Genomic DNA, 20,251 nt, shown 5'->3' on the forward strand with positions numbered 1-20,251 from the left:
CTTGGTGCATTTAATATTGTCTCAGAGGTCTCTGAGACTGTCCTCAATTCTTTTCATTCTTTTTTTCTTTATTCTGCTCTGTAGTATTTATTTCCACTGTTTTATCTTCCAGGTCATTTATCCGTTCTTCTGCCTCAGTTATTCTGCTATTGATTCCTTCTAGAGAATTTTTAAGTGCATTTATTATGTTGTTCATGATTGTTTGTTTGCTCTTTAGTTCTTCTAGGTCCTTGTTAAACGTTTCTTTTATTTTCTCCATTGTATTTCCAAGATTTTGGATCATCTTTACTATCATTATTCTGAATTGTTTTTCAGGTCGACTGCCTATTTCCTCTTCATTTGTTAGTTCTGGTGGGTTTTTACCTTGCTCCTTCATCTGCTGTGTGTTTCTCTGTCTTCTCATTTTGCTTAACTTACTGTGTTTGGGGTCTCCTTTTTGCAGGCTGCAGGTTCGTAGTTCCTGTTGTTTTTGGTGTCTGTCCCAGTGGCTAAGGTTCGTTCAGTGGGTTGTGTAGGCTTCTTGGTGGAGGGACTAGTGCCTGTGTTCTGGTGGATAAAGCTGGATCTTGTCTTTCTGGTGATGTGTTTTGGGGTGTCTGTGACCTTATTATGATTTTAGGCAGCCTCTCTGCTAATGGGTGGGATTGTGTTCCTGTCTTTCTCATTTTTTGGCATAGTGTGTCCAGCACTGTAGCTTGCTGGTCATTGACTGGAGCTGGGTCTTGGCACTGAGATGGAGATCTCTGGGAGATTTTCACTGTTTGATATTATGTGGAGCTGGGAGGTCTCTGGTGGACCAATGTCCTGAACTTGGCTCTGCCACCTCAGAGGCACAGCCCTGACGCCTGGCTGGAGCACCAAGAGCCTTTCATCCACATGGCTCAGAATAAAAGGGAGAAAAAAGAAAGAAAAAGATAAAATAAAATAAAATAAGATAAAATAAAAAAGTTATTAAAATAAAAAACCAAAAATAAATATTAAAAATTTTTCTTTAAGTAATTAAAAAGAAAGAAAGAAAGAACAACCAAACCAAAAAACAAATCCACCAACAATAACAAGTGCTGAAAAGTATACTTAACAAAAAAACGGACAGACAGAACCCTAGGACAAATGGTAAAAGCAAAGCTATACAAAATCACACGCAGAAGCATACGCATACGCACTCACAAAAAGAGAAAAAATATATATATATTGTTGCTCCCAAAGTCCACCTCCTCAATTTGGGATGATTTGTTGTATATTCAGGTATTCCACAGATGCAGGTACATCAAGTTGTTTATGGAGCTTTAATCCACTGCTCCTGAGGCTGCTGGGAGAAATTTCCCTTTCTCTTCTTTGTTCGCACAGCTCCTGGGGTTCAGCTTTTGATTTGGCCCCACCTTTGCCTGTAGGTCGCCTGAGGGCGTCTGTTCTTCGCTCAGACAGGACGGGGTTAAAGGAGCAGCTGATTTGGGGGTCTGGCTCATTCAGGCTAGGGGGTGGGAGGGGTACGGATGCAGGGCGAGCCTGCGGCGGCAGAAGCCAGCATGACGTTGCACCCGCCTGAGGCACCCCGTGCGTTCTCCTGGGGAAGTTGTCCCTGGATCACGGGATGCTGGCAGTGGCGGGCTGCACAGGCTTCCGGGAGGGGAGGTGTGGATAGTGACCTGTGCTTGCACACAGGCTTCTTGGTGGCGGCAGCAGCAGCCTTAGCATCTCATGCCCATCTCTGGGGTCCGTGCTGATAGCTGCGGCTTGTCCCTGCCTCTGGAGCTCCTTTAAGCGGCGCTCTGAATCCCCTCTCCTCGCGCACCAGGAAACAAAGAGGCAAGAAAAAGTCTCTTGCCTCTTTGGCAGCTCCAGACCTTTTCCCAGACTCCCTCCCGGCTAGCTGTGGTGCACTAACCCCTTCAGGCTGTGTTCACGCCACCAACCCCAGTCCTCTCCCTGCGATCCGACCGAAGCCCGAGCCTCAGCTCCTATCCCCCGCCCGCCCCGGCGGGTGAGCAGACAAGCCTCTCGGGCTGGTGAGTGCTGCTCGGCACTGATCCTCTGTGCGGGAATCTCTCCGCTTTTCCCTCCGCACCCCTGTTGCTGCGCTCTCCTCCGTGGCCCCGAAGTTTCCCCCCTCCGCCACCCGCAGTCTCCGCCCGCGAAGGGGCTTCCTAGTGTGTGGAAACCTTTCCTCCTTCACAGCTCCCTCCCACTGGTGCAGGTCCCGTCCCTATTCTTTTGTCTCTGTTTTTTCTTTTTTCTTTTTTGCCCTACCCAGGTACGTGGGGGAATTTCTTGCCTTTTGGGAGGTCTGAGGTCTTCTGCCAGCATTCAGTAGGGGTTTTGTAGGAGTTGTTGCACATGTAGATGTATTTCTGATGTATTTGTGGGGAGGAAGGTGATCTCCGCGTCTTACTTTTCTGCCTTCTTGAAGCTCCTCCCTCAACCACCTTTTAAACAGCCCTAGAGAAGTCTTTAGGGGAACCATGTACCCTCTGCTTCTGAATGGCATCTCACACATCATTGGAAGGCATTTCCTACTGTGCCCCAGAGATGTGTGCACTAGGACATTCTTCAGGCCTTTCCCATCAGGCACCTGTGCCGTGCACCGCTGGGACCTTCCTCGTGGCTTTCCCACCAGGCTGCTCTGCCCTTGGGGCACGCTTCAAAACCAAAACAGTACAAAACAAGGCGGAGAGGGAAGAAACAGAACCAGCACCTTGCAAGAAAGGGCTGCATTTAAGCACTGCACTGATGTAAGTATGATAGTGGGTGGTTTTGTTACTTTATAGCTTTGTTACAGGTTTTCCCCACTATCCGAAAATAGAGCTTTCCTATGAAACCTTTCGGAAGCCAAAATGGCATAAAGTTAAAAGAGCAATCACCTGTCTTCATAAAAGTGAAAATCCTCCTCAGATTTCTTTCTTAGCGAAAACAGGTGCTAATGTAGGTCTTTTGTAAAAGCAAAGTGGCATAAAGCGAAATCTGAAAAAGTGGGGGATACCTGTATTGTGTCCCAAAGGGACCCAGAATTACTCAGGATGTAAGTACTTCTGCCTTCATGCACTCCTCCCTCCACAAAATATTAATTACATTTACATTAATTATGTTATTACATTACTTGTAATATTAATTACAATTATATTTACATTACATTCGTGACTGAATTCATATACAGAAAAATACGTTAATATTATATTAATATTATATTTTAAGCCATCTTCTTTGACTCAAAAGGTTTTCTGTTTTGTTTCTGTTTTTAGAAGAAACTAAATGATTTACAGGGGCCCCTAAAATTGTCTTGGACCTTTTATAAACCAGGTATTTGGGGCATGCATTCTATAGATAAACACAAAGTCCAAGGTAATATCCTTGTTGAAGAACTACCAGAAAAGCGGTGAATTCTTATATGGCAATTAAAAGCATGCCATGAGTCCCACATCTTCGTAGGTCTCCCTGCTGTCTGTATGTGATTAACCTCATATAACCTCATATGTTATTCATATGCTGTTTTCGAGGGCAACCTTTGGATGTGCAGGTAAACTGCAAGAGAATAAGAACTTCAGATCATTGCACACTGGCAAGCCTAAATTTTGACACAACTTACTGATAATGGCTTCTAAGTTGTGTCGTATCTTTAGCAATGTTATAAGTGGTTTCTCCAGAAATGAGGGGGACAAATAAGTAAATTTTAATAAACAACAAATAATATAATTGAAATCACTCCTTCCAGCTCAGGCCTGTAGAAGGTGGTCTTCCTGACTGCTGCCTAGGGCATGGTCTCTCAAGGTGGTCACTAATGTCCCCTCGACCTACTCTCCCTACCCCCATGGTCCCTCCTGCCTGGGGGTCACCCCCCAATGCTTTGTCATTGTGCCTCTGACCCCTTTTTGTGGAATCAGTAGTCCATGAACACTACAGAAAAGACCTGGAGTTCTTGCCAGTAAGAAGCTGATTCTCACAGCCTGCTTCGTGGGGACAGCAGCCTCATCTGTCCTGCAAGGAGCTCAGAGGGCATGTATTTGCTGAAGGTTTAAGCACAGTGTAAACAAAAGGACAAAACTGACCAATATTGTTGGTGACTTATTCCCTAACAAATTTACCTAGCAGGGATTTCATCCAACAACAAAGATGTTCTTAGCAGCTGACCGTGGAAAATAGCCCACAGACAGGCAAAGGAAGTGTGAGGGGAAGGAGAGTGCTCCTGCCTAGGACCCTTGAGGCTGGTTGGGACACCCTGGTGGGCTTCAGTCCTGGCCACTGGGTGATCTGTGGAGGACAGTGCTTTCCAGGCATGACAGTGCTCTTTCAAATTGATGGCAGTGACTTAAGTGAAATATTTTTAAAAGCCAATTTACCTTCAAATGGGAGAATATTGCCCCATAGTCTTTTTTTTTTTAATTGAAGCATAGTTCATTTACAACGTTGTGTTAGTTTCAGGTCTACAGCAAAGTGATTCAGTTATACTTACATATATATCTATTGTTTTCAGATTCTTTTCCCTTATAGGTTATTACAAATTATTGAGTATAGTTCCCTGTGCTATAACAGTAGGTCCTTGTTGGTTATCTATTTTCTCTATAGTAGTGATAGTTGTATGTTTTGTCCCCCTCAGTCCTGTTTCACTGGATCCTGGGGGACGAGTTAGTCCAGTGATGAAGTAGACACAGCTAAGGTTGGGATTAGATGTGATGACCTGTTTTTGTTTCCTCCCAAGTTTGCTTGTCATTCAGGTAATAATTGGTTTTTCAATGTGAAAGAAACAAATCCTGAATGTTTTCAAAATCATGGTGAAGAGTACCTGTTCTGTGGGCTTTGTGCTAGGTTCCACGGCCCTTGAGCTCAGCCCTCCCTGGACCCTGCCATGGGGCTGCACCTGTGCTGCTGGAAGGCCCATCTGTGGTTTCACTTCTCCTTTCCTGTTTCTAGGGTCTGGACTTCGCTGGGTTCACCGCACACATGTTTGCTGGGATTTGCTTCGTTCTCTTGTTCTCCTTTCCACTCCTCAGACTACTTTACTGGAACAAAAAGCTGTATAACAAGGAACCCAGTGAGATTGTTGGTGAGTGGAAGTACCTCCTCATATAGCCTCAGAGTTTACTGCCACAATACTATTTTTTCCGGGAGAAGTTGCCACGAAAATGTAGGAGGTTAATCACCTGTAGAATATCAGGGAGGCATCAGTCATTGGGATGCTGCACACTAGCATGTCCCTGTCTGCCTCCTGGCATGCAGTGTGCTTTCAGGGGCTTTAAATCCATGAGCCGTGCCTCTTTAGTTTTCTATAGAGTGAAATGTGGGAAGCAATGTCCACTGTATACAGTTTGCATGTCGTGACAGCATTAAACCATGTGTATACAATACAAATAGCATAGCATATAGACTGTACTGTTCTAATATGTTGTAGTTTGAAACTAAATGTGATTACAAAAATGGCAACAGGGCTTCTCTGGTGGCACAGTGGTTGAGAATCTGCCTGCCAATGCTAGGGACACGGGTTCGAGCCCTGGTCCGGGAGGATCCCACATGCCACGGAGCAACTAGGCCCGTGAGCCACAACTACTGAGCCTGCGCGTCTGGAGCCTGTGCTCCGCAACAAGAGAGGCCGCGATGGTGAGAGGCCCGCGCACCTCAATGAAGAGTGGCCCCCGCTTGCCGCAACTAGAGAAAGCCCTCACACAGAAACGAAGACCCAACACAGCCATAAATTAAATAAATAAATAAAAATAAAAAAATAAACAGGAGCTGTTGTTTAAAAAAAAAAAAGGTAACATAATCCAGCACAGGGGATAAAATACTGTGTCAATCAAGATCATATTGACAAGGCAGTGGCCAGGAGGAATAGGGCTCGTGGCCATCTTATGGTTTTGCATTTTCCTCACTTAAAATTTTAGTAGATGTTTTATTGACAGCATTACTGGTCAGGATAGATTAGAAGCAATAGACTATTTGGGAAACAGCCAGCCTCTTCTTGGCCAGGCCCAGTGCAAGACACTGTGCAGGTTGCCTTGGTAACAGAGGGGACCACTGCAAATGATTCCATTACTTCTCTGTTTTGAAGAAAATTTTAATCAACGTTTGCTTTTTATTTTAAAATAGATACTTCTTGCAATGAGGTACCTTGATCCACGTTTCTCATTGACCAGTGTACTAATTTGCTAGGGCTGCTACAGCAAAGTACCACAGACTGGGTGGCTTAAACAAAAGATGGTTTATTTCCATAGAAGTTAAGTTAATAAGCCACCTATTGTGGCTTATTACCTCATAGTTCTGGAGGCTGGAATTCCAAAATCATGGATTGGTTGGCTCTGAGGAAGGATCTGTTCCAGGCCTGTCTCCTTAGCTTTTAGATGGCTGTATTCATGTTCACATGGCATTCTCCCTGTGTGTGTCTGTGTCCACATTTCTCCATTTGTAAGGACACCAGTCATCTTGGATTTGGGGCCATTCTAATGACCTCACCTTAACTAATTACATCTGCAATGACCCTATTTTCAAATAAGGTCACATTCTGATGTACTGGGGGTTAGGACTTCAACACATCAATTTTGGGTGGACACTATTCAACCCATAGCAACCAGTTAGAGGTGTTCAAAATGTTTTATCATCAACTAGTATATGTAAAGTGGGGTAACTTAATTTTTAGGTTTAGTTTTCTAATGGAAAGGATCATACCAATGGATAGCTAAGGAGACTATAATCAATTACAATGGCTAATCTGTCTCTAGAAGCTTGTGTGGGTACAGCTGCCCCTCTCCCCAACATCCCTCAACTGCCCTGGTGATCAGAATGACTCGGGAATGACTGTTATATATACAGGTTACCAGGGCCACCCCCAGGAAATCTATGCTGTGAATAAGCTCTTCTGGAGAGTCTTATCTTGAGATTAATTTAGATATACTGATTTGGAAGTATAGAAACAAATCTGTGTAATTGACTCCTCCACTTTTCCAGAGTAAGGAGCTGAGGAAAACTTCGAGGGAAGGGGGAGGGTATGGTTGGGACATGGATAATGCTGAAACCCTATGGCAATGCCAAGACAGGCTGTAAATCAGCACACGGTGAGCTGTGCAGAGCCAGAGCAATCACTCTGAGCCACTGTTGGGTATAGGGGTCTCCAATTTTGGGGTGCTTGGTATAACTACAGATTACTAAGCCCCACCCCAGAGATTTGGGTTCAGCAGGTCTTTGGTGTGTCCAGAGCATCTGTCAGATGCTTGGTTATGCTGCAGTAAAAAGTAACCCTGAAATCTCAGTGACTCTTCCTCACTTTGACCTCATGCCCACTGTGGGCTGGCAGTGCCTTCCTGGTCAATAGTTCTCAGAGCCCTGAGCTGCTGGTCATCATACAGTGAGAACCACATGTTCCACTCCTCCACTGAATGACACAGTTCATCCTGACTGTCACCAGGCCTCACCAGTTGCAGGGGCCGGGATGAGTCAGCCTGCCAAGTGATCAGAATGGGAGAGAATTTGACTTATTTGTTGAAAAGCACAAATAATCACCAGAGTCTGCCCCTCTGGTCACCAAATATCACCTCATGCTGCTTCTTCCTAATATTTTATATAGAATTTTTATATCTTTGTACAATAGGGATATTGGTGTGTAGTGTCTTCTCTTGAAATGTCTACTTTTTGCTGTCCTCAAAGGATGAATATAGAAGTATACCCTCTTCAGTTTTTGGGAAGAGATGGTGTAAAATTGCTACTACTTTTTTCCTTAAATGTTTGCCAGGATATTTAAAGGCTTGGACCTCCCTCCCTCCCTCCCTTCCTTTCTTTCCTTCCTTCTAGTTTTTAACTACATATTCAATCTTTAATAGATATAGGGCTAGCTATTAAGGTTGTCTATTTCTTCTTGAGTGCTCACTTGTGGTTTATGTCTTTAAAGGAATTTGTCCATCATACCTCAGTTGTTGAAAGAATTATTCTAAAATTGTTCATAATTGTTTTTCTTTATCCTTTTAATGGCTATAGAACTTCTTAAATTGAAGTATAGTTGATTTGCAATATTGTGTTAGTTTTAGGTGTACAACAAAGTGATTCAGTTATATATATATATATTTTTCAGATTATTTTCTATTAGGTTATTATAAGATATTGAGTATAGTTCCCTGTGTTATACAGTAAATCCTCGTTGCTTATCTGTTTTATGCATCATATTTTGTATCCATTAATCCTATACTCCTAATTTATGCCTCCCCTTCCTTTTCCCCTTTGGTAAACATAAGTTTATTTTCTATGTCTGTGAGTCTGTTTCTGTTTTGTATATAGGTTAATTTGTGTTATTTTTTAGATTCCAAGTATAAGTGATATCCTATAATACTTGTCTTTCTTTGTTTGACTTACTTCACTTAGTATGATATTCTCTACGTCCATGTTGCATGTTGCTGCAAATGGCAATATTTCATTCTTTTTATGGATGAATAATATTCCATTGTATATATACACCACATCTTCCAACCAATCATCTATTGATGGGCACTTGGATTGTTTCCATGTCTTGGTTATTGTAAACAGTGTTGCTGTGAACATTGGAGTGCATGTATCTTTTTGAATTAGAATTTTCATCTTTTCTGGATATGTGCCCAAGCGTGGAATTGCTGGATCATATGGTAACCTTATTTTTGGTTTTTCAAGGAACTTCCATAATGTTCTCCATAGTGGCTGCACCAATTTACATTCCCACCAACAGTGTAGGACGGTTCCCTTTTCTACACACCCTCTCCAACATTTATTATTTGTAGACTTTTTAATGATGGCCATTCTGACTGGTGTGATGTGGAACCTCATTGTAGTTTTGATTTGCATTTCTCTAATAATTGGTGATACTGAGCATCATTTCATGTGCCTGATGGCCATCTGTGTGTCTTCTTTGGAGAAATACCTATTTAGGTCTTCTGCTAATTTTTTGATTGGGTTGTTTGTTTTTTGATATTGGGTTGTATGAGCTGTTTGTATATTTTGGATTAATATCTCTTGTCAGTTGCATCATTTGCAAATATTTTCCCCCATTCTGTAGGTTGTCTTTCATTTTGTTGGTAGTTTCCTTTGCTGTGCAACAACTTTTATGTTTGGTTAGGTCCAATTTGTTTATCTTTGCTTTTATTTCTTTTCCTTGGTAAACTGATTTAAGAAAGTATTGCTATGATTTATGTCCAAGAAGTTTCACCTATGTTCTCTTCTAGGAGTTTATGGTGTCATGTCTTATATTTAGGTCTTTAAACCATTTTGAGTTTATTTTTGTGTATGGTGTGAAGGAGTGTTCTAATTTCATTGATTTACATGAGGCTGTCCAGCTTTCCCAACACCACTTGCTGAAGAGACTGTCTTTTCTCCATTGTATATTCTTGCCTCTTTTGTTGTAGATGAACTGACCATAGGTGTTTGGCCTTATTTCCTGCTCTCTATTCTGTTCCATTGAGCTATATGTCTGTTTCTGTGCCAATATCATGCTGTTTTGATTACTGTAGCTTTGTAGTATTGTCTGAAGTCTGGGAGGGTTATGTAATGGCCATAGAATTTTTGGTAAAGGAACCTCTCTCATTCCTGATATTGGATTTATGTCTTCAATTTTTTTCTGATTGGTCTGTCTAGAGGTTTATCAATGTTATTGATCTCAACCAGCTTTTGATTATATAGATTTTTTCTACATTTTTTCTCTTTTAATGATTTATACTCTGATATTTATTATTGATTTTCTCCTGCTTACTTTGGGTTTATTTATTTATTCTTCTTTTACTAGTTTCTTAATGCGAAGGTTGAGGTTATTGGTTTTATATATATCTTATTTTTGAGTATAGGTATTTAGTGCTCTAAATTTCCTTCTAAATAGTGGTCTCCCACCAATTTTGATATGTTTTGCTTTATTTCCTTTCAATTCAAATTACTTTCTAATTTCCATTTTGATTTCTTCTTTGATACTTGGATATTTTAGATGTATTTACCTACACCAAATTTGGGGATTTTTGCAGTTACCAAATTTAATTTCATAGTGGTCAGAGAATATATTTTGTAAAACTTGAATCCTTTTGAATGGATTGAAACCTGTTTTTATGGTAGAATGTGGCCTATTCTCATAAATATTCTATTTGCACTAGAAAAGAATATGTATTCTGCTGTTGTTGGTTGGAGTTATGTCAATATGAACAATTAGGTCAAGTTGACTGATAACGTTATTCAGGTCATCCATATTCTTGCTGATTTTCTGTCCACTTGTCTATCAATTATTGAGAGGTGGATATAGAAATCTCTGATTAAGACTGTGGATTTGTCTATTTATCTTTGCAATTCTATGATTTTTTGCTTTACATATTTCAAAATTTTGTTACTAAGGTACATAAACATTTAGGGTTATTATGTCCTCTTGAAGAATTAACACCTTTATCATTATGAAGTACCCTCCCCTATCCATAGTAATATTATTGCTCTGAAAACTAATTTGATCTTAATGTAACAATTCCAGCTTTCTCTTTACTACTGTTAGTGTGGTATATTTTTATCATCCTTTTACTTTTAACCTTTTTGTGTCTTTATATTTAAAGTGCATTTCTTGCAAATAGCTTATAGTTGGGTCTTGCTTTTTTATCCAATCTAATAATCTGTCTTTTAATTGATATGTTTAGATCATTGAAATTTAACTTGATTAGTGATATGGTTGAATTTAAGTGTATCATCATGTCACATTTTCTAATTGTGATTTTAGTTATAATTATATCACTAACTTCAAGTGATATTATACCACTTAACATAAAGTATAAGAATCTTACAGTAGTATAATTCCATTTCTCAACTCCTGGCCTAGGTGTCTTCCCCTGAGACTCCTGAATTAGAACCAGGTGACCCTCCTCTAGGCTCCTGGCAGCCACCACCTCCTGTGAGAGAACACATCCCACATGGTAATGTCTTTGCCTGTTTGTAACATGTATATGGCAACCACAAGTAATGCCACAAGAGGGTGGTTGAGAAGCTTGGAAAGATAGGGGCTGGTGGTAATCAGAGAGGTAGAGATGAGACATCTGATGATGTGTCCTTGTCAGGGCTAAAAGCAAGAGCTAAAACTTATACAGTGGGATCAGAGCTCACCATTTGAGGATCTTGAGTCTTCCCTAAAGATCTTTGCAGGTCATGGGGAACAATGGGCTATTTGAAAGAAGGAAGCTATCTATCATCTATCTATCTATCTATCTATCTATCTATCTATCTATCTATCATCTGTTTTCTTAGATGGATCAGCCTAGATAGGTAGAAGATAGATAAATAGGAACATAGATTCCTTGTTTCTATATATCTATCTCACTGTATTTATCTATAGATAGATAAATAGATATATAGACAGTTTCTATAGATGATAGATAGATAGATAGATAGGGCAAACAGTGTTTTATGATTAACCAGGGTTGGGTTGTCAGGAAGTGGCTTCAGTCAAAGGTTACTGAGGAGCAGCAATCAGAATTGGCAAATGTGAGGAGATGAAGCCTGGATAAGCTGGTGACCTGAGTCAGGAACAAGTGGATCCTGCAAGACCCACACCATCATATCCTGAACTGCTCTTGTGGCCTAGTACTGCCTTAGCTCATGTTCATTTATGATGTATCTTATTTCTCTGTCTAGCTTGTTGGAGGCCTGTCTTATAACTTGTCAATTTATTCTTCTCCTTTAACATCTAGCATGGTGTCTGACACCTATTGCATGTTCAGTGCAGAAATGTAGAGGAGAATGACATTGATAAGACCAAAATGACATTTCAGGTTCATATACCTGGAAGATTAATGATGTCATATAAGAACTAAGATAGTGAGGGAAGAGAGAGTTCTGTGGGGGAAGATGGAATATTTATCTGTGAATCTTGTAGCACAAGGTTCAGAGGGCAATATCAAGTAGCTGATTGAGTTCACAGTCTTAGAGCTCAGCAGAGACAGGGTGGGGAAATGGCAGAGGAGGTGCAGAGGAAGCCTGGGAGCCAAGGAGTGGATGCTTGGTTAAACTGAGCTCTGGGTGCAAGCAGTGAGCTCCCTTCTCCTGGACAAAATCGCTCTCAACCAAAATTTCCCATGATTGATGATATATTTATTTCATCCACAACTAGAAAAATGAAAGTGCACTACTTGAGCATTAACCCATGGGTTGATCTGAGGAGATTAGCCCGTCCTGTTTGATTTGATGGGCTAGAAGACACCTAGGCTCTGGGTGTGCATGAGGGGCTGAGGGTGACGCTGGAGAAGACACCTGTGGAAAGGAGCCCTGGGGACCTGGAAGGTCAGATTCACAGTTTCTGCTTCTCCAAACACAGAGGTGGGGAGGCTCCCATAGGCTGGCCTGGGAGCTGAGCTGAGCAACACTCCCGTGTAGCTCCTCAAAGTTGGTCAGCTGCTTGAGAGAGTGGCAGTCACTAGTATGGCTTGAAAGAATGGCTAGAAAGTCTCTGATACTTTAGGGAGGGCTTTGAATGATATCCACTATATAATGAAGTTCAGAGCTTTGGACGAAATAATGACACTGTCTGCACCTTCTCTGAAGCTGCTGCACCACCTTCCCCCCTCCATTCCTGTCCCAGTGCGGCATTTGTGTGTGTGTGTGTGTGTTCAGCATTTCAGAAGCCTAGTTCATATGTTTTTATCCTCTTCCTCCGCCTCCTCCTTTTTATATTATCATAACCTCACAGGTTGTTTAATGAGGTGTGAATTATGGAGGTGTGAATTATGTTTATTGAGGGAATTATGGATCTGTTTCTCTGTAGAGGCTTTCAGATTATACCCAAGTTTCTTCTGTTTTAGCAAGCTACAAAGAATCAATATGTACTGAATGGAAGCACTTTACTTATCTTCATTCTAAAAAGTTTTCATCTTTGAAAGGCTGACCCTTTAGAGAAAACCACGGTGGCATTTTCCTTGTCATTGAACCCAGACTTGTGCACTGCTTCACAGGTCTTGGGAGAATTGCCCTGCCTTGACTCTGCTCTGAGCTATTGTCAACTGCTCTAATCCTGCTTGAAAGTGTGTGTTCTTTTAATTTCATCTTGAATTTTTAAGATAAGTAGTATAGTGCATTGTACATGAGAGGTGACTCATGAAAATACTGTGCTTCCTTATATTCTTTTAGTGGATATTTCGAGAAATTTATGTAGTATCTTTAACAGTAAACTAGAGGTTAAAAGTAAAATTTCATAAGATAGTCTAGTATTTTAGGCGCCAACGAATTGACAATTCATTTTTCTCTTCTCTATCAGAAGGGGTTTAAATTCATTGATGGGTGAAAATTTGCCTCATTCTGTTAATTTCAGAAGTGCATAAAGTTGTCTACATTTCTCTCCTTTGTGTCCTTTCATAGACGCAAGCTCAACTTGGGGGCCTGGTCAGGAGGGAGGGCTCTCCCCATCTCCTACTATTACCAAATGCCTTACTGGGGAGACCAGGCACCACCTACTACAATTGTATTTCCAATGTGTACTAGATCTGTTTCAAAGATTGGGCAATGTCTGGATTTTGAACTGAGATCTGAACTACTGGCTCCAAGAAGTAATTTCTTGGGAGGGAAAAAGTTTGTTGGGTGCTAGCTTTGATATGCCTATTCAAGAGTTTATTCTTCACCCAAAGAGTTGAAATTATCTTTGCATCTACTGTAATTTTTAAAAGTCAGCTTTGTCTTCTGGTTCTCTCATAATAACATGAAAGCTAAGAAGCCACTGCTTTGGTTTGACCCTTGGAGATCTGCATCACGGGTGTGTGTTTTCTGTTCTTGGAGGGTGCTGAGGGGAGTAGGTGCTGACATCTGAGATTGCGGGAGAATGAAGCCTCGGCTTTCCTTTCCTGCAGAACTGAAGCATGAGATCCATGTCTGGCGCCTTACTGCACAGCGCATCAGCCCAGCCAGCCGTGAGGAGACAGCAGTTCGAGGTCTGCTCCTGGGGAAGGTGCTGGCGCTGGAGCGCTTGCTGGCCCGAAGGCTGCACAGCTTCCACAGGTATCAAGCCAGGCCCTGCTCAGACCACTCTTGGTTTACAGCAGTGGTTCTTATCTTTACCAGTTATACTCAATGGTTGGATTGTATCAACAACCTATTTATGACCACCCTAAGACTGTCCAAATGTCATGTGCAAAATGTGAGCTAAAGTGATTGTGAAGAGTACCCCATGGTACTGCGAAAGAGTAACACTAGCTGCATGCTACTAAGTAAGTTTGGGGGGCCATACACTGTGTTAAGCCTGTTATGGTGCAGTATTTTACTTAACCCTCACTTAGCTCTCTGGAATGTGTGCTGATATTAGCCCCAGCTTAAGGATGAGAAAACTGAGGCTCAGAGAATTTGAGCAACTTGCCCAGGGTTATGCACCTAGGAAAGAGTGATGCCAGGGATTGAGTTCACACTCAACTACTGCCTGTCACACTTCACACCTAACACGTTGCATAATAAAAATAAAAAACAATTAATATAACAAACTAATCTAACAAAATACTCTCCCAGTAGTTGATTTGCCAGGAGCTCGAAGAATACCTAAGTCCTGCTCAATTCATTTCTTGGAGTTTTTTTTTTTTTTTTTTTTTGGCCACCTTAAGGCATGTGGGAAATTAGTTCCCTGACTAGGGATTGAACCAGGGCCCCCTGCATTGGAAGCATGAATCTTAACCACTGGACCACCAGAGAAGTCCCTTGAGTTTGTTTTTAATCAAAGCTGAGACCTAACAGTAACAGTGAGGTGCTGAGTTTTTCCTCCCCACTCGGATGAGGTGCTGAGTTCCAACCTGTCTTTACGCTGGAAGTACTGACAGAAAGAGCGAGAGCCTGCTCACTCCTCAGGGATGTGGAAGCATTCCTGCAGTAGGGTTGAGAACTGGGTGGAGATGAGAAGTCTGTCATGGCAAGGGGAAATGTGAGTCCTTGTGAAGGTAGTGAGAATGATCTTACCTGTTGCAGTTTGCTGAGGCCAGCCCTGTGTTCCCAGAGAGCAGGCAAGCAGACTGAGGACAGGAGCTGGGTGCAGTGCCAGTGCCAACCTCTGAGGGCCGTCTAGTGTGGCTGCAGCCTGGTCTGAGAGTGGGGGGAGAAGGCCACAGGCGAGTATGTAGAGACTCACTTTGTCTAGAGATGCAGCCCAGTGTGAAGCACTGTCTCAGCGTCCTCAGCTCCATCTCATCTCAGGACCTACCTGTATCTTGTGACACTGGAGAAGCAGGACCTGGTGTCCCCAGGCTACTGGAAGGCCCTGAGTTGCAGGCTGGGGACAGAGTGGCCAACTTCAACAACAGGCATGGATCTTAAAAGGAAAAACTTTGTAAATTAAAGATGCAGGAGTAAATTGCCCTGAATGTATTTAATCTACTGGCCTTCAAGTTTCAATGTGTTCCATCTGGTATGGATGTTAAGACACAGTCAGTGTATCTCAGGGTTAAAATGTGAAGAATTCACCAAGTTTCCATCAACTCATCCTGTTTTGATCACAGAAAGGGAAACTGAGGCCCAGAGAGGGCAGCGGCTTTGTAAGGCCACACAGTCACTGGAAGCAGATAGGAATGAGGGTGATCTAAGGCATGTGCTAACTCTTCAGGTCTTGTTTCTACATTTTATTTTAAAAAATTGTCCTTAGAACCATTCACTTGAGTCTGCTGTGATTTCCTTTAGGGTCTGTACTGGCTGTGTGGTCGACCTCCATTGACACTATGACACGTGCGTGCTCATGAAGACTAAATTCTCCACCACACAGCTTCGTTTTCCTAACTGATGAGGGAGGAAATAAAGCAGAAAAGAAAAGATGAGTTGATAGGAAAGGTTAAAAAAGAAAGGCAAGTTGGAACAAATAGAGGTGACTGAAATGGAAATAGAGATGGGCGGGTACCATGACCAGAGGGGGAAGGAAGAAGACCTAAGTGCTTCAAAGTAGATTTCCAATTGATAAAAATCACCACTAAAGCAAGTGGCATTTCTTTTACTGTTTTTTCCTTTAATTAAATTATAAATATAACACATCCTCATTTTGAAAAAAAATTCAGAAAATTAAGAAGTAAAAAGAGGAAAACCAAGGTGGCTTACTGTCTCATTCCCCTGTTGACATTCTGGCCAGTGTTCTTCTGACGTTTCCTGTGCTATGCTCGCACATGCCTCATTGAACAGTCCGGTCATTTCATGTATTACTTTTCATTGGGAATCTAGAGTGAGCATCTTTTCCAATTCATGAACCCAGTTCTACCCGGCTCCTTACACCACGAGGCCTGCCCCATTCTGTGGCCGCACCTGGCGTCACACTGTGGACAGCATCCAGTCCAGGGGACCATGCTGTGTGCCACTGCCGAATGCCACCTTGCTGGCCTCACTGCTCGATGCCACCAGGAAAATGATGTCTGCCCTTTTCTCTTTTAGACAGATCTCACAGGAAGATAAAAATTGGGAGACCAATATCCAGGAGCTACAAAGAAAGGTATTGTGGTTTCTTTTCTCAGGGATTTCTTGAAGAACAGAGTAGATTCCTTTTCCTTGCTTCATGTGAAGTTGCAACTGAAAGTCATCTTTCTTTTATTCCTGTAGTTGTACACAAGACATAAATTATTTCCAGGAATTAATGGGAAAGATAATTTTCCAGACATGGTAGGCTTATTTTGTCCAGGAATTTAAAAGGTAAACTTTTTATGTTCCTTTTAAGATAGGGCAGCGTTTTCTGTGGTTGGCCGGCTCTCAACTCCCCCTGACCCTGAAAGGCAAGTCTGTGGTTCCCATTGTGCGGGTGAGGAGATGGAGGCCAAGACAAGGGAGGCGTGCTGCTTGAGATGGAACACCTTTTTGGGCAGAGATGGAGTGTATGTCTTCTGTTGTACGGCTCTGACTTTGGGAGGCAAAACTCATTTTGGGCTCTTTTGCTCACTTTCCCACCTTGGTGGAATTTCTCAGCCCACCTGAGGACACATAGTGCCCCTCTCCCATCTCAAGATCTGCTAGAAGTCATTTATATCTTCATGAAATTTCAAATCCGGGTAGTTTCTTTCCTCGGGAGAGGTTGAATACCCACTCTCTAATTATGATAGGAACATTTTGTCCTTCGCTAAAGGAAATTTAGACATTGGGACCCGGTAGGTAACATATTCTTTGAGTCTGTCCTCCCAGCATCTGTCCCACTCAGATGGTCAGGGTTAGGGAAGACGGGTATGGCTATGACATTTTTCTGGCCTCAGGCCTAAACAGACCCTGCCCACCTTTTCTAGTAGTTCTGTCTGTAAATTAGGGATGAGACTGTGTACCTCTCTGTGTACCTGGTGGACAAGGACCGGGGAGCTGGGCACTACCCCCGCATTGTTTCTCAGACTTCTCACTTTGATGACCTCAGATAACCAAAGGATAAAATTTGACAGACACCTCAAAATAACAAAGTACAAACTTCGATCATCTTATACCAGCCGAGCGACACTGGAATATTCTTTGACCTCCCTGCTCTCTCCATTTCCAATCCTGGAGTCGGCCATGGTAATACCCAGTTTCTGTGGTTAACCTGGCCCAGGGAGGTGCCATGCCCTTTTCTTCCTGATTCTCCATCACAGACTCATCTAGCAAAATTGCCTTCCTTGGTGGGGGCAGGGGAAGGGGAAGATGAGTGGGGGCCGGCCAAGTCTTGGCAGTGGGTGGGGAAGGAAGATAGGAGCTCCCAAGGCAGCCCCCACGGCCTGTGAGCAGGGGACCAGGGGCTGCTGCCAGAGTCACTGTGACACAGAGGGGTATGCTTGTGGTTTTTATGGCATCAGCTTTAACTGCATGACCAGAGAAATCAAGAGAGAAAACCTATCTCTAACTCTACCTATACCTACACCCATACTCATGTCTGTGTCTATGTCCATGTCCATGTCTATACCCCTGTCTATACCCTTATCTATGTCTACATCTATCTCTATGTCTACATCTATATCTTTATCTACACCCATATCTTACCCATAGCTCTGTCTATATCTACCCATACCTATACCTAGATCTATTAGTTATATAGCCTTATCTATATTTACATCTAGACCTGGATATCCTAGGCATAGACTAACAGACAGAGGTGCTGGTGGGACCACACTGAGGAAAGGACATAGTGCAGTTGTTGGTTCACACCGTGGAGTGTGATTCACACAGGGACCTAGTTAGATGTGTGTGCTTCTTGGGACCTCACTCCCTGCCCCAGTCCCGCACAGCACAGCACCCTTTGGGGACCTTGCCCTATCTTGCCCTGTGGCTCAGGCCCACTGGAAGGAGGTCTGCAATTCCAAGGTTAATAAAGGTGCTGCAGAGTACCTCCCCTCACCCCCTGAATGCCTGGGGCAGGATCCCATATGTGTCATCTGGTGACTAGGGGGCTGCTAAGTGCATTCAGCAGAAGTCCTGTTATTGCAAGAACATTTTAACCTCAGTACCACATGAGCAGAGATTTGCATAATAGAGGGAAAGTTAAACTAAAAGGCTGTGAGCACACAGTACCTGTGGAAATGCATGTGTCTTGAAGGGCCAGGTCCCTGGAGGTTAATGTGTTGGCTCCCCAATGGCTTTATCTTATCTAATGCTGGCAGTGGGGCTGGGAACAGCTTAGCATCTCTGTGTCATATTGAAAATGTATTTAGTCAGGTGTCATATAAAAGGATTGTACTATATTTTAAATTTTTTATGTTTATTTTTCATAGATTTTGATTTCAAGATTTTGAATGTTGTAATCTTGAATCTGTACAGTTTTCCTTGTAACACATGATCTTATCTTTCAAGTTCAAGATGATATATTTTTCATCATAAGGAGAAAATTGTAGTGATTCAAATCACGTAGGATTGTGGACACATTGCAGAAATCAGATTACACTGAGTAAATGAGTTGTGTTTTCCTCTCTCACAGCACAGGATATCAGACAAGATTCTGCTCGCCAAATGCCTGACAGTGTTGGGATTTGTTATCATCATGTTCTTTCTCAATTCATTTGTCCCTGGTGTTCATCTTGATATTGGTGAGTCTAATTTTTGGGGTAGTTTTGTTGATAGACTTTTCAAGTGACATCATTGTCTGGAAGGGAAAGTTTCAAAGCTTGTTCCCAGATGCTGGTGAGGGCTGAGAGGGATAGTTTTCTGGAGGAGAGGGTGAGGAGGACGGAGAGGGAGAGAGAGAGATACATCTCAGTGCCATGGGTCCTCAGCCCCTCCAGGTTTAACATTAGAAGGTATAGAGAACAGGGTGGGTAGCATCATCTCTATCATACTTAATAATCAGATCTTCAAACTGTTACCTGAGAAACAACTCTAGAAGAGATAAGAGGTCATATCAGCAAGGCCACAGTCCTGCAGTTTGTGCAACCCGACCTGACGATTAGATGAGAGACGTTAGTGAAAGGGCCAGAGAATTACAAGAAGTCTACGCTGGTCCTTCTCCTTACCCAATGGTGCAACCATTTTCCCTATGCAAGAGAACTCCATTCCCCCACCTGCCCCCATGGATTTCTCTTCTCTTGCTTTCACAGTCTTATGGCTCTCACTTTGTACTTTCCCAAGGTCTAAGTTGCATGGCCCATCCCCACCTGACACATGGCCATCTTGCAGAAAGAGTTCACCAGATATCTTGTTTACCCTGGCATTCTTCTACTCTCCATCAACATTTTCCATGTTTCTTAGATCTTTCTAGTTGATTTAATAGTTATCTCTATTGGTGTCATTATTTAAAACAAAATAAAACCACTTCCAAAACCCACCTCACATGAAAGTATAGATATAAAGTTAAATTTGAGGAAGTGTCAAGGAGTATTTTCTTTAAACAAAATCTTTACCTATGGTTTTCCTTCAAAAGTGAGCTCTGTTAAGATGTTTTTATAAAAAGTTGACTTACTGCAACATTTGAAGAATATAACTTCTGTAGAAAGCAAAGCTTCTTAACTGTGTAAAATAGACGGATAACATGGGAAGGCTTAGTTATTCGAACCACAGCATTGCTCCTTTAGTTCTTGGCTACCACTAGGAATCTTTATATCTCTAAAGATTAAAGTACAACAAAACTGGTATTTTGTGGGCAGATGGGTTCCATTAGCTAATTCTCTTGGGTGTTCACAGATTATTTTGTCATGGTCCAAGCGCGGGTTGGAAAAGAATTTCCAGACACAAGGCAGAATGTAAGGAAGATAGGGTTTATTAAAGAGAAGGGTCACTGCAAGAACAGTGCGCTGACTTCCTGGTAGTCAGGGAAAGTCGACAATGAGCATGGGTTGCTTGTCTGTTTTTATAGCCAGGGAACCTGTAAATCATCTGCTGACTGGGCAGAGTGCGTATACTTTCAGTGTGCTGAGCGAGAGAA

At 42.3% G+C, this 20,251-nt stretch overlaps 1 protein-coding gene across 8 annotated transcripts in view; it reads left to right on the top strand.

Moving 5' to 3' along the window:
* Nucleotides 1–20,251, top strand: part of OCA2 (OCA2 melanosomal transmembrane protein) — a 281,194-nt gene that overhangs the window by 159,025 nt on the left and 101,918 nt on the right. For 7 of the 8 annotated variants that reach the window (XM_007182886.3, XM_007182888.3, XM_028166716.2 and 4 more), the window contains 4 exons: nt 4,903–5,035; nt 13,788–13,935; nt 16,327–16,384; nt 18,812–18,920. In XM_007182886.3, coding sequence (XP_007182948.2) covers nt 4,903–5,035; nt 13,788–13,935; nt 16,327–16,384; nt 18,812–18,920 — 448 coding nt within the window. Of the gene's footprint in view, nt 1–4,902; nt 5,036–10,777; nt 10,872–13,787; nt 13,936–16,326; nt 16,385–18,811; nt 18,921–20,251 lie in introns of all 8 variants that reach the window. The other variant, XM_057550707.1, reaches the window with a different exon arrangement.

The sequence above is a fragment of the Balaenoptera acutorostrata genome, chromosome 8, assembly GCF_949987535.1.
Source record: "Balaenoptera acutorostrata chromosome 8, mBalAcu1.1, whole genome shotgun sequence".
NCBI lineage: Eukaryota > Metazoa > Chordata > Mammalia > Artiodactyla > Balaenopteridae > Balaenoptera > Balaenoptera acutorostrata.